Source organism: Gossypium hirsutum, chromosome D07 (assembly GCF_007990345.1).
Source record: "Gossypium hirsutum isolate 1008001.06 chromosome D07, Gossypium_hirsutum_v2.1, whole genome shotgun sequence".
Lineage (NCBI taxonomy): Eukaryota > Viridiplantae > Streptophyta > Magnoliopsida > Malvales > Malvaceae > Gossypium > Gossypium hirsutum.
This window is the reverse complement of record NC_053443.1, coordinates 28,430,529-28,444,485: the sequence shown is the minus strand read 5'-3', so window position 1 is coordinate 28,444,485 and position 13,957 is coordinate 28,430,529. Positions and strand designations below refer to the sequence as shown.

Here is a 13,957-nt window from a genome sequence, read left to right as displayed (position 1 = left end):
GAGCCCATTTTCTCAAATTTCGTAGACCAAAGTCATTTTTAAGGTGAGCCGATCACACCTTAATCAAGGATTAGTGGCGACTCCAATTTTTGTTCTTACTTTTAAGTCGAAACTAAAATTTTTGTTTTCAAAAAACGGTTTCGACAGGTATATATTTACAAAATAGAAAAAAAAATGTATAATTCTATATATTTACAACATAAAAGAAATGTATATGTATATATTTATAAAACATAAAATATATAAAAGTTAAAAAGATAAGGAAAATAAAAAAATAAAAAAATAAAACGTATGTAAATAGGCATATGTATTAAATAAAACGACGCATGTATGTATATATTATATACAACAGTGCATGCATGTTATAAAATAATAATAATAGAATAGTATAACATAATTAAAAATAATAATAATAATGAAACAGTTTAAAAATGATAGAAGGACTAATTTAAAACTTAAAACAGTAATTTGGGGGAAAATCTGTAATTAAACAAAAATAGCAGAAACAAGACCAAAATGAATGCGCAGACAACAAAAGGTACCAAAAAGAAAAATATTCATGCCCTTCAAAAAGCAGCACTTTGCGCAAGACTCAAATGAAATCAAAGCAAAATTTTGGGAAAAATTGAAAAGTAAAACAAAACTTAATTACAAAGTGATAGAAAATCGGAAGGACTAAAAGTGAAATTAGCCCCTCCATTAAGAAACGCGCGGATCTTGGGACCGGGTCTGGTCGACGCCCGGATCTACCCTCATTAAACGGCGTCGTTTCAATTTTATTATAAAACCAACATTTAAAAAAAAACAATTTCTGCCATATTTTCAACAAAAACAAACTTATGAACCCTAGCATCCTCTGCTAGGGTTCCCACATTCAGCCGCCGCCGTTTTCAAGAACCCCCACGCCGCGGCTTCAATCGCCGTCCTAGCCTCCGATCGAGACGGAGGAAGGAGCACAACGCGGCAAGGCAAGGTCAGTTTCTCTTTTCCCCTTTTATTCTTGTTGAAAAATAAAACAAAACAAAAAAAATAAGAAAATAAAAACGTAGTTCACCTAAAAAGCAAATCTTTGTATTCAGTGTTATCTCTCGTATCAGTATTCGACTATGTTTGTCAGGATTTTCGTATTTTTTCACTGAAATCCCCCCTTTTTACAGATTTTCCACGGCTTTAAATAGCCGAAATGGAAAAGGAAAAATGAACCAAATCAAACGAATAGAAAATCTATTATGTTCTTATTGGCGTGATTTTTGCTATTCTGTTCGCGTTTGTTGCTGCAAGTACAAGGCGAGGCGAGGAAGGCGCGCAACTCGCGCGGAGAGGGACCCTGTCCCCGAGTCGTGCGGCGACTGGACTGCTGGAGGCGGCAGCCAAGAATTTTCTGTTTAGGGTTTCGGTAGTTAGGGTGTGGGCCTAAGTTTAGTTTATTTTTGTTTTGTAATGGTCTGGGCCAATTGGGCCTTATTACATATATAATAATTGAAGTCAATTCAATTTATCAATTCAAAACGTTTTATATTATCCTATTTTATGTATATATCAATTCAATTTTATTTTATGAATTTCCCTAAAATTTTGCATTTTTTTCAATTTAGTCCCTAAAACCAAAATTGTTATAACTTTCAATTTTGAGCTTTGATTTTGAAATCGATCTCAGTTACATCCTTCCAAGACCTTCTACTATCCATAATTACAAAAATTTCATACCAATTTAGAATTATTTACATTTTAATCCCTAGGTTCAAAACAAACAATTTTCACTTTACAAATTAGTCTTTTTCATATCTAAGCTTAAAATCTAACAAGATAGCACCAATTTCATCAAGTATTCAACAATGAAAACTTTTTAAAACTTTAGCAGTTTTGCAAAATAGTACCTAGGTCAGTTAAATCAAGCTCTCAGTATCTTAAAAATATAAAAATTACAAGAAACAAACTTGAAATTGCTAACCAATTGAAGGGCTAAAGTTTAAAACCTCAAACCCTTGTTTTTCTCTTCAAGATTCAGCTAAGGTGATAAAAAAGATGATAAAGATCATGGATTTTAACATCATTTCTTTTCTTTTAACTTTTATTCTAAGTTTAACCTTTAATAAATCCTAATTAATTTAATTAAACATTAATTAATTATACTAAACATGATTAATATAACTTAGTGGATTCCTACATCGCATTTCACCATTCATCCAAAAACATAGGTCCAATTACTAGATTGGTCCCTTAGCAATTTAACAATTTTTAGTGATTAAATTTTTACAACTTTTACGATTTAATCATTGTATCTTAACTAACTATCCAATTAACAAAATTAGGGGACTAAACTTTAATTAAACTTTATAACAACTTTTACGGTTTAATCCTTTTGTCATCCAATGTAGGGGTGTTCAGTCGATTAATTGAACCAAACTAGTATCAATCAAATTAACCAGGCTTTTTAGACCCTTAATTGTTAACCGAACTGAAATTTTTTCAAAAAAAAACTGAACCGAAATATTTTTGTTAATTCGATCGATTAACCGATTTAACCGAAATTTGCCAACACCATTTCCATGATCAAAGCGGAAAAGAAAAAGACCAAAAATAAATTCTAAGATCTGAATCAACAAGGCCCTAGCAAACCACAATGACATGAAAATAAGTCAAAAAACTAATAAATATAACTCTCTTTTTTTTGAAAGAATAATCTGGGGCTTTTTATAAGAATTGGGCATCAACCAACTGTATGTACAAAGCTATTAAGAAAACAACAACTTAGAACAGAATTCAATAAATCAAACTAGAAGAAATTACTCTTCCTAACCCAGAACAAAAACATCCTAAAGCCTAACCAGACCCCAATTCGATATCCCCAATGCCCAACTTTTAAAAGAGATGAGTCCCTTTTTTTTCCACAAAAGCTCTATCACCCAGATGCAATCCTCAATACTCCTCTATTTTATTTACCCATTTGCAGATAAACGCACCAAAAAAAAAGGATGAAGACAAAAACTAATTTTAATTCATTGACGAAAATGATAACAAAAAAGATTTTACAACCAGAAATGTAACCAAAAAAATTCAAAATAGAAAGGGATTGGTAAAAAAAAGTTGTCCCGTTGCCAGATAAAAATAAAACAGAACACTGCACTATTTACCTAGTGGACACCGGACGGTGGTGACTGGTGAGGGTGTTGGGCTATCGGCACTAGAACGTTTGGGATTTTGGGAGATTAAAATTAGGGATTTTGGGTGAGGGTGATGGTGAGTTAGTTTTAGTTTTTAAGAATTTTAATTTTTATTAATTATTTATGTAATATAAATTAATTATTTGGATTGGTTTGAATAATGAATGTTTATTTGAATTGGGTTGGGCTTTTAAATGTTTATTTGTATTGGGATGGGTAATGTTTATTTGGATTGGGGTGGCTGGGCCTAGGTGGGAAGTAGGCTATTTATTTTGGTTAATTATCCAATTTTGAACCGAATTAACCGATAACCGAACTTCCAAAAAATCATTAACAGACCTCTAACCAAATTAGATCGATTAACTGACCAATTAACCAAATTAGATTGGTTCAGTCAGTTAATTTGGTTTTAACCGAAATTTGAACACCCCTAATCTCATGTATCCTTCTTCGCTAATGGGTTCTAATCACCCTTCCCTTCCTTAGAGACTAACCGACGTGCATATGATACACCACTAGCCTATATGGTTTATTTGAACGCCCTCGACATTCTTTAATGGTGGATCCTTATCCACAATCCTTGGTTAAGCCATTTCTCGTTTGCCTGTACATTAGGCAACACTGGTGCGTCAACTTCTATGACTACTTTCCGCTAGATTAACATCATTATGCCTTATTGATTTACGCAACTACTATTCCCGTAGTCCTTTCTAGTTTCCATTACGTTCCCATTTATTGGCGGATTCTTTCGGCTCGCTGCTCAACTGTTGCAAGTTCATACTTCTATTTTCTTTTCAACCCTTTTTTTTATTGCGTGTTATCCCACGGTTTCTATTCTGATTTCCCACCTGTGTTTATTGTCCCGGTGGACTCTCTATGCTGTCATAGTTAACTTATGGTTTTACTCATCAGATTCCATGTCTAATGTCCTGAAGGGCTCTATTGGTTGCTAGAGCCGAACTAGGGTTTTACCCCTATAATCTTCGTGTTTACTGGATGGTGTTTAGCATCATGTTAGACTATCCTATGTTTAATGTCTCTTCAGACTATTTATGATGTCGTAACGTCTTTCAGTTATGGTTTTACACAATATAACCCTGTGCATACTATCCCAGCAGAATATTAAAGGATGCCATAGCGTCTTTCAACTATGATTTTACTCATGCTTATCATGACGCCATAACATCTTTTAGCTATGATTTTACTCATTTTAGGCGTATAGCCTCTGATCGATCTTATGGTCTAGCCATGATCTCTATTCTTCCCATTTCATTCCATCCATTCCTCCATTTCACCATCCTATACCTTGATGCTCGAACACCACAGTGTCCCCTCCACAAGGGCCAGAGTTTTGTTCATCACGAGTGCACACATCAACATTGTATGGCAGTATCTAACAGAATCAACCATTTTTCCCAGATCCTAACTTTTTCTAATCCCTTTGGTAATTACCCTCCCTGTCATGCATACCCAACTAGAATGGCAGATACTAAATAACTTAAGCAATCAGACAACATATTTTAGTAGTTCAGGGTTTGAGTACAGAAATTCACTTGATGCTTCTTCGCCTTGTCCGCTTAACTTTCCCAAACGTCGGAGCTTCCATTCTCTTAGCAGCTAAGCAAGACAACTAATTCATACGTTAAACTCGACAAATCCTAGTTTAAACTTAATTTTTTAGAAACATACATAACCCTAAAAATGGTTTTGAAAACTCTATGTTTACAGTTCAATTCATATTGTTCTAAAATGTTCTCAATTAAATCATTTGGTCGTTAAAAAGAATTGACTATGATATCCAGTCAATCATAAATTGCCACGTGTCAACCGGTGACATCATTATCCAGAAAAAACCTAAAAATATTTAAAATATTTAAAAAATTACAAAACTATAAAAATTAAAAAAAATATAATTAATTTTAAAAATTTAAAAATATATTAGAATTTTAAAAAACTATAAAAAAATTAAAAATTCTTAGAAATTGTAAAAGATTGTATATTATATTTTTAAAAATAGTAATAACTGTTGTATCTTAAAATACTGTATACCTTCACTAATTACATTTAAAATATTAAAAGTTGATGTTAAATTTTATTTAGTTAAACAAACAATCAAATTTTTTTTATAAAAATTGTATTTTAAAAATATTTTAATAAAAGTTAAATCAATTTTTTATATTTTAAAATACATCAATTTGTTAGTATTTTCTCAATGTTACTTGCATCGTGTTTATTTGACTTGACCCCTTATTTCATATTTGGATAAACTTCTTCATCTATCATCGTGCACCTACTCAGTTTTGTACCGAAGTTTTTTAGAATGGTCGAACACTTGAAAATAGTGCTGGATTTAGAGAGATGATAGCATATTCGGATATTTGCGGACATTTGATTTATAATTGTGATAATAAATATTAAAGATTTGAAAATATTAATGTATATGTTACACATTTAGACACCCACTTTGCTTTTAAATTTTTTTAATTTACAAATTCAAGATATTAGTGTACAGATAAGCTAAGATAATGAAAAAGTATTTAAATTATCATTTGAATTGAAACAACATTATTTTTTATTATTTAAGTAATTTGGAAAAAATATCTAAATTTTAAAAAAATGAAGTTTCTTTCTTAAAAAATAGTAATTTTTTTTTTGTAATTTTTTGGATGATGAGTATATTATAATATTATTGTATGAAATAATTGATTGGACATTTTAACTGTTATTTTTTGAGGTTGAAAGAGAAAAAAACCTTGAAAATTAAAGTGGAAAATGGGATAAGGAAAGTGAAAATTAAGAGTGTTTAGAATTTATAAAATCAGTCCAAAACGATTAACTTTTCCCCGTTTAGTCGTCGCTCCTAAGTCCTAAAGCTTCACGTAAAAGAAGAAAACCCTCCCTCCAACTAAAACCCTCTTCCGACTTGTACTAAACCATGGCGGCCCAACCCAAGCGAGGCGGTGTTCACCTGCCCGCTAGGCGATCTGCCTCCAACTCCGACCCCAGCATCCTCACCAAGATCACTTCCTCCGCCATCGTTTCTCGTGGTAAGCAGGCCGCCTGCGACGCCGCTTTCGTCTCCAAGAAGCTCCTCCGTAGCACCGGCAAAGCCGCCTGGATCGCCGGGACAACCTTCTTGATCTTATTTGTCCCTTTGATCATCGAAATGGACCGCGAGCAGCAGTTCAATGAGCTCGAGATCCAGCAAGCTAGTCTCCTCGGTGCCCCGCCCACTGGACCACCCCATAAGTAATCGGGTCAGAGGTTAGAGCTTAGTTGTTTATCCCTGTTTCAGGCCATTGTCCCTCTTGGTTATTCTAGTAAAACCATTCAGTTGTAGTTTTATATTTTTTCTTTAAAAAAAATTAAATAAGATGATACCTCTGTTTTAAGTTTCAAATACTAGTGGAAATGTTGGTATTGGACTTGGTTTTATCAAGTTAATCCCTATGGATTTATGTGAAGTTGGACTGTGTTTGATATTGCTCTGATAAAGTAATTAAAAACTGGGAGTGTTCATTTGAGTTACTTTTGAACGATACTACATGGTTGTGGAATGATTTTTTTAAATGTTTGATTGCAAATAGTGATCTGAGGAATCATAGGGAATTTGGGATAGCAGCGATAAAGTGCTCTAGTTTGTATGTTGATGAAAACTACTCTTACATTGTCAGTCTGGGGTCTGGGCATCATATAGAATGAATAAATCATAGTTCGAAGGACCATCTTTTTATGGTTTGCTTTTTCGCTGTACCATATATGTACTCAAATGCATTTTACTTGATCATCAGTGTTTGCGGACTATGTTGCAGCAATTGAGTTCACATGTGACATGGCATAATATAAATATCTGATAAGTTATTGCTTTTCTCTAGATGTTCTGTTCTGGTGTTTACCATTAACATTGGTGATGAACAGTTCGGACTTGGGAGGTGGAGTAGGTTAATAATTATTTTAGGTAAGCACTTCATTGGTTTGGTATTTCTCTCGTTGGTTCTGATTTGCTTCAACAGGATATATAATGTTCAGAACCATGAACTCTTTGCATATGAGAGTTAGGCCTGCCAGGGGAGTCAGGAATTTAACTTTTTCATGGCTATGTGTAATAGCATATGATAATTGAAAGACTTCAGTTCTTTCTACTTTCACTTTAAGGGCCTAGCTTCATGATATTTCATAGAGCAAACAGGGTTCTTGAGGGACTTTAGTTGTTAGATTCATGGTTAAGCTAATTCTTCTAGGAAGGTTTGATGCTGATTATCTTCTAGTTGCATTGGTGGTTGAATCTGTTAGATCAGAAGAATCCATTAGGTCTCTGCTCTCAAAGGCAAGGACGAGAAGAATGTAGACTGTATTGAACTTAAGGTCATTCATACCTTTGTTTTTTCTTTTAAAAGAAGAACACTGTGTTTGAAGGTTAGGTTTTTTGAGAATAGTGTTGCACCAGAACCGCACTGTTCAATCTTTGCTCTCTAGAGAGAGAGATCAGAACACAGATTATATGTTGTCCATAGTACGTGTAATATTTTTCTGTTCAATAAGCTAAAGTCCATTCACCAAGGATGCTAGTATTTCACCCCTAATTCATGTCTTTATGTTTCCCAACTTGGCATTCACGATGACTACGCAAAGCTTTCAACGTAAGTTTGGTCCAAGTCAAAATGCAGTGTTGGGGATGAAGTGATCAAGGAAGGAGGTAATACAATCAAGGGTGATTTGCCTTGGTGGAGACGTAAATGCCTTAGAATAAATTTATTTTCTAACACATACCAAATTATTTTTTAATATCACAAGTTCACAAAAGCTTTACAATATTAACCTCACACAAGCCCTCCTAGTTTTTATTTAGCCCGTCCACTAACCTTCCTAGTTTAGTTCTACCTAGGGGGCAAAACAAAAGCAGGAGTTTATGGGAAAAAAAACTTGTAAGCTCTTGATACTCTGCTACTCATGTTACCAGGGCATCTGCTACTTGGTTAGCTTCTTTGTAACTAGAAATTAGGTGCGTGAAGTGAGTTTAGACAAACTGGCAGGACTGCATCGGTTGGAAGAACTGATGAAGCAACATATCCAGATAACAGAATGAATGATCCAAATCTTACATAATAAAAGGGGTTTTATTTTGACATGGATTGATTCTAATAACTATCAGCGTTGTCCCTTAAAAGGTGAGGCAATTTGATCTTATAGTGACTAGCCTGTTTGATGGAAAGTTAAGAGAGGTCGGCCCTAATGAAAACTAGTGAAGATGATTTGTTTGCTTTTTAAGATTGGTGGGGAGAGGAAGTATCGGATATTGTCGATGTTGAAGGCATCTATGGGACTGATGAGAGGACAAAAAAAAAAAAAGAAAAAAGAAAACCCCTCCACCTTAGTGCACTAGGCTATGCCTTTTACGCTTGATGGAAATTGTTCTGGCCATTTGAGACCAGAAAATCAGAAAAAGGATGGCTATGGCAATGATATATATCTGGGGCATATGTTAGCACAGTTATTTGTTGAATATAGTTAAGGATACAACAGCAGCTGTTGGCAATCAGTTAAAGAGTTGCCTTAACAACTAAGATAAAGTAAAATATTTGTTTGTGATACACACCCCCTTGCTGTGCCTACTACTTTATTTTTTTTTTCATTTTCAATGATTGCGACTCAAATGGAGCTAACCCACCAAAGAAAAGGTAAAATATCAACACAAATAATTCAACAAACTTATTGGAATTTCAGTACTTATAATTTTTTAAAATTTGTAAATTAGGATGATTCTTTTGAAAAAAAAAGAAATAAAAAGGTTAAACAAGCACAGTGTTGGATGTTCTATCCAAAAAAGGAAAAAGAAAGCAGAGAGTTGGATGGTGAATAATGTTTACATTAGATAATTGATGTTGAAACTTGTAAGGTGATTGATTGTAAATATGAAATAGATTTTGTTTTCCTTGTATGTTAATTAATGTTAGGTAACTAAAAAAGCTGCTATATGTTGGAGTGTTCACTTTTTGCAATCATTTTCACAATGGGAATGGGACTGTAAAGTAGTAATCCAAGATTGTGGATTTGCTTAAGAAAAATGTTTAAACAAATACCTCTTTGTTATACAGCTATTAAAATGTATTGACTATTGTGTAATCCATATGAATCGTTTCCAATTTGTACTCCTCTAATTGCTATAATCAACAAATAGCTGTTAAAAAGATATTGATTTATTATTCGTGACATTAAAAAATATTTTTGGAAAAAAAAATGAATTGTAAAAAAAGAAAGGAAATGTAAGTTTTAGATTGGTGTAAGCAATGTGAACAGAGAATGTCATACAACAACGATTTTATACAGTTTAATGACTTGAATGAAAATTTTTAAATAATCCAATAATCATTTTGTAACCCTTTAAAATTAGAGTGATGAAAACGTAATTTTACTAATAATTTAGTGATTTTAAGTATAATTTATCCTTAAAGTATTAATTAACATTAATCTTAAATTTGAACTCTTAAAAACTTCCACTCATACCTTTTATGAAAAAGGAAAAAAAGAGTAATCCTTTGACAGCAATAAAAACAAGTAAAATTGTAGTTTAAACAATAGCATTTCCCCCAATATATTTGTGTAAATACAATCATAAAAGCCAAGGGGATTCACACTTAAAATGAATGGGGCGGGGGGGGGGGGGGGAGGGGGTTGAATCACTATTAGCCTGGATGTTACACGTACCCTGTCTCTTTTTTTTTTCCTTCTTTCTATAAATTACAAAATAAACTCTCAAGTTAAAGGTTAGTAATTGAGTATCATCTGTGGGGACTCCTCAAAGGCTCCAACTTTGGTAAAAGCTCCTCTTTTTTTTAGTTTTCTAGTATTTTGTAGCCACCCAGTCTCCATCTTTGAGGAGCCTCTCAATAGCCTGCACAGACAATCATCTCTTAGACCATAAGATAATAAATTTTCGATAAAAGTAGTATTGAGGCGTTTGTATTAAGAGTTAGATTTTTGTTTCGTTTATTTAAAAATTTAATAAATTAGTTCCCGTACATTAAATTAAAGAGTAAATTAATCCTTTTTTGTTAAAAATTTTATTAATTTGTACTATTAAAAACTGACATAATTGATAGAATTACCAGACAGTGATATATTTACAGGACTGGCTTTTTACAACAGAAATGAATGGAATATTTAGCAGAATGACTAATTTGCTCTTTGATCTAAGATATATATATGGACTAATTTATCTATTTTTTTAATAAAAAAGATAAAATATAATTTAACTCTTAATATAGAGGCCTCTACTATAGTTTACCCAAATCTTTAAAAAATGAATGGTTATTTTTGGAGTTAAGAGAAGCAAATCTAACCTTCATGTTTCTTACTTCGTTTCTTCACCACTGATTTAAGGAACATCAAACAAACAAGAAGAAACCCCAAACCTGCAACTCCTCCAACTGCGATTGCCACGGTCTTTTGTGTATGTTGCCTCGTCTCTCCGGTCCCTACACCAATCATTCAAAATCCCCCTATTTGGTAAGTAAGGAACCTATGCAATACCATACTAGCATAATTAAAAGGACAATAAATTATAGTGACCCCTACAAGGCTATCCCCACAGTTCACAGGGGCCCATAATAATAAAACAACCAAGAAAATCCACCTGTCTTCATCCCTTCATTATTTGAAGTCACTTATTTTTAGCTTTGGATAGAAAAACCAAAACTGGTGAGGTCATTGATCTTCAGGCTTTTCAACAGGTAATTAATTAGTAGATATGATGATTTATTTTGTTCTTTTCTCCAGCTTTACCTGAAGATATAGTTGGGATTCCATTGGGATAGTAGCTATAACTAATATAGCATTTGTGCAAATAAAGCTGCGCTGAAACAGAGTCGCCACAATTATTTTTTGCCGTCTCAAAAGCAGTTTTCACGCAATCCCCACAGTTGGCTGTACCCATATCACCCTGGCACTGAGCTAACACATAAACAGATTGATAATCCCCAGTGTAAAACAAGCTGCTACCACTTTTCACCCCTTCTTCCGCCATGTTGAAAGCCGTCTCTCTTCTCTTCTCAAACTCGGTTCTTCCACTTGATGACGACCCACATACCTTGTACAAAAACTCTGTTTCTGGAACCTGTTTGAACCCAGCTATCTCGTACCTTAAGTAACATCCACTCAGCTGGACCCTGGCTGCTACTGCTTTCCCACAAACTTTATCACTTATTTTCGGGATCTTGCTCACACAGCTGTAACACTGGCTTGTCGATAGGTCCCCTCTGCATTGATAAAGTCCATTGATTGCATTAGGGTCTTCACCAGAGGCTGCGGTGGAGAAAGTTCTCTGTGATGATTGTGAAACCAAATCTTGCATTAGATTTTTGAGGTTCTGTAAGTAAACCCCAGATGGGTCTTGAAATTTCTGGTCAGCACAGCCCTTAAACACCAAGTTAGTATAATCTGCAGCTGTAGCAACAAAAGGAAAGGACCCCAAAAAGATTGTGATTGAAACCAAAGATACAGAGAGCAAAGAAGGGGATTTCCTAGGCAAACCCATTGGAAAACTGGATTGTTTTATTTTCTTCTCTGTCACAACATGGAAGTGATGGTTGTAAAAAGAGGGTTTGTATGGGAGCTTCAAGATATGGGTTTTAGCTGGAAACAAGAGTGCTGTTGCTATATATGGTCTTCAGTCTGAACGCTTACCTTTATTTCTTTGGGAAGTTGCTTTTTTATGTTGTAATTTTCCTTTGCTTTCTTCAAATCCAAGTGCTTAGCTTTAAAGATAGAAGATGGATTAATAATTGTTTGACAGAGACATTTGAAATTGAATTTTTCCTCTTAATTTCATAAATACATTATTATTTCATACAACAGCAGCCTTCAGGTTGGTTTCTGGGCTGGCTTCAACCTGATCTAGTGAAAGGCAATATTATCGGATTTTCTATCTTATGGTTTGATTGCATTGAAATTATATACTAGTACAGTTTTCGACTCTTCAAATTACAATATGCTTCAAGTTTTTGTGCTTTATTTATCTTTGAAATTTAATCTCCATACTTTTATTTTTAATAATTTAATCCCTCTGTTCTTCGAACTTAAAAAAGTAAGCCTAATTATTAATACCGTTAAAATTTGATGATGCAACATTCTAATTTTTTAAAATACTTACTCGATAATCATGTCACAAAAAAATGGCATGTAAAGGATTTGAATTTAACAAAAAATTTAACGATGTTAATAATTCTTTAAGTTTACGTCGACATTTAATTAGAATAAAATATTTAAACTAACTAATGACATTATAAACGTTGATCTTAAAATTGAGCATAATATTGGGACCAAAATTGAAATCTAATCATTTTTATGTAATTCAAAAATAGAGGGACCAAAATTAAAATTTAACCATGATAGTTAAAAGTATTTGATAAATTGACGGAACAATCTAAGAATCCTGTTATATTCTGAGGTCATTTTTACTTTTACTTTGGTGAAGTAGTACTTCATAAAGCATTTTCTATGAAACATCTTTTGGAACATGACTTGTTCTTAAAGAAGAGTTTTTCATGAATAAGACTTATTTTGACTTGTTTTGAACAAGAGTTATTCTTTACATAATTATTTTTGTAAAGCTTCAAAATATAGAAGGTTAATAGAAATCAATAACCAAGAAATGACCTTGGTCTGATGGTTAAGTAGTTAACACTCTCTCTAAAGGTCCTAGGCTTTATCCACTTCTCTCCCATTTCTTTTCTTTTTCATTTTCAGCAAACTAGGAAGAAAACAATCCTTAAATAAATATTAAATGATGCAAAAACTTAACAAAAATGGACAACAACTCAAATGGTTAAGTAGCTACTTTCCCTTTACATACCAAGTTTGGGCCATGCCATTCTTCCCTAGAATTAAAAAATTACCCTGCAACCCCTTAAAAATTTGTCAACCTAACTATTTAGTCCCCTTTTCCTAATTACATTAGGACTTTGTTTTATTTTCCATTCCAAATTAGAATTTCTCCCTTTTTTTCCCTATATCTTCATCTTTTCTTTTCTCTCCCTTTTCTTTTTCATCGTAGTTCACAATATTTTGTTATTGAAAATTATTTTTGTTTCCCGAATAAAATCTATTCCTAATTTTAACTCGGTTTTCAACCAAATTTGTTGTTGCAATTAGAAACATTCTTCGATCGTTGTCAAGAATCGGTAAGAACATTCCAATCCCGATGTTTAGATCTTAAAATTCTTGTAGAATTTCTATTCATGTTAATTTTAAGATCGATTAAATGATCTTTTATGAATATTGTCGAAATCTTCCAAAATCTTGATTTTTCTTGAAATCGTTATTAATTCTTACATAAATGTCGTTTGAATGACTTGATTTAAGTACCCCAAATCAAATTGGAACGCGAAGAACATTGTTAGAGACCCCGGTGACAGGTGTATGCTCTTTTACAAGCGAATCGAGACAAAACCATGCCTACGATAAGACCACATGGGTGTGGAGACCACACAACCATGCCCCCTAAAACCCTAGGATAATTTGTCTCTCACATAGCCCAGACTCTTCCACACGGTCTGCCACACGGGCGGACCACATGGCCCATCACACGGCCATGTACCTTGGAAACCCTAGTGTAGTTCGTGAACCACACGGCCTGGACCCTTCTACGCGGCTTGTTGCATAGCCATGTCTCTTTTGTAGCTTAATTATGCAATTTCCATACGCCACAGTTTGTTACATGACCTAGCCACACGGCCGTGTAACACCCTCCACATGGTCTATAGCATCCCACACGGCCTGGCCACATGACCACGTGC

At 33.7% G+C, this 13,957-nt stretch overlaps 2 protein-coding genes and 1 long non-coding RNA gene across 3 annotated transcripts; 2 read left to right on the top strand and 1 right to left on the bottom strand.

Moving 5' to 3' along the window:
- Window positions 1–844: 844 nt before the first annotated feature.
- LOC121219034 (uncharacterized) lies at window positions 845–1,526 on the top strand. The gene is made up of 2 exons (XR_005915555.1): window positions 845–973; window positions 1,158–1,526. It is a non-coding gene; the product is annotated as an uncharacterized lncRNA (long non-coding RNA).
- A 4,439-nt stretch (window positions 1,527–5,965) lies between these two features.
- LOC107952725 (mitochondrial import receptor subunit TOM9-2) lies at window positions 5,966–6,692 on the top strand. Its single transcript, XM_016887886.2, has one exon. It carries the CDS (start codon window positions 6,100–6,102, stop codon window positions 6,415–6,417), a length of 318 nt encoding a protein of 105 aa, XP_016743375.2. The 5' UTR covers window positions 5,966–6,099; the 3' UTR covers window positions 6,418–6,692.
- Window positions 6,693–9,639: 2,947 nt separating this feature from the next.
- On the bottom strand, window positions 9,640–12,059 carry LOC121219033 (plasmodesmata-located protein 1). Its single transcript, XM_041096462.1, has 3 exons — window positions 10,947–12,059; window positions 10,505–10,639; window positions 9,640–10,056 (listed from the first exon to the last, which is right to left on the bottom strand). The coding sequence occupies exons 1-3, from the start codon at window positions 11,695–11,697 to the stop codon at window positions 10,049–10,051; spliced, it is 894 nt and encodes a 297-aa protein (XP_040952396.1). The 5' UTR covers window positions 11,698–12,059; the 3' UTR covers window positions 9,640–10,048.
- Window positions 12,060–13,957: the final 1,898 nt, after the last annotated feature.

Bases quoted from the DNA above. Each gene is read 5' to 3' on its own strand.
- LOC107952725 (XM_016887886.2), top strand. From the start codon at position 6,100: ATGGCGGCCCAACCCAAGCGAGGCGGTGTTCACCTGCCCGCTAGGCGA.
- LOC121219033 (XM_041096462.1), bottom strand. From the start codon at position 11,697: ATGGGTTTGCCTAGGAAATCCCCTTCTTTGCTCTCTGTATCTTTGGTT. The intron at 10,640-10,946 runs GTAAAGCTGGAG...TGATTGGTGTAG, and splicing joins AATCCCAACTATATCTTCAG to GGACCGGAGAGACGAGGCAA.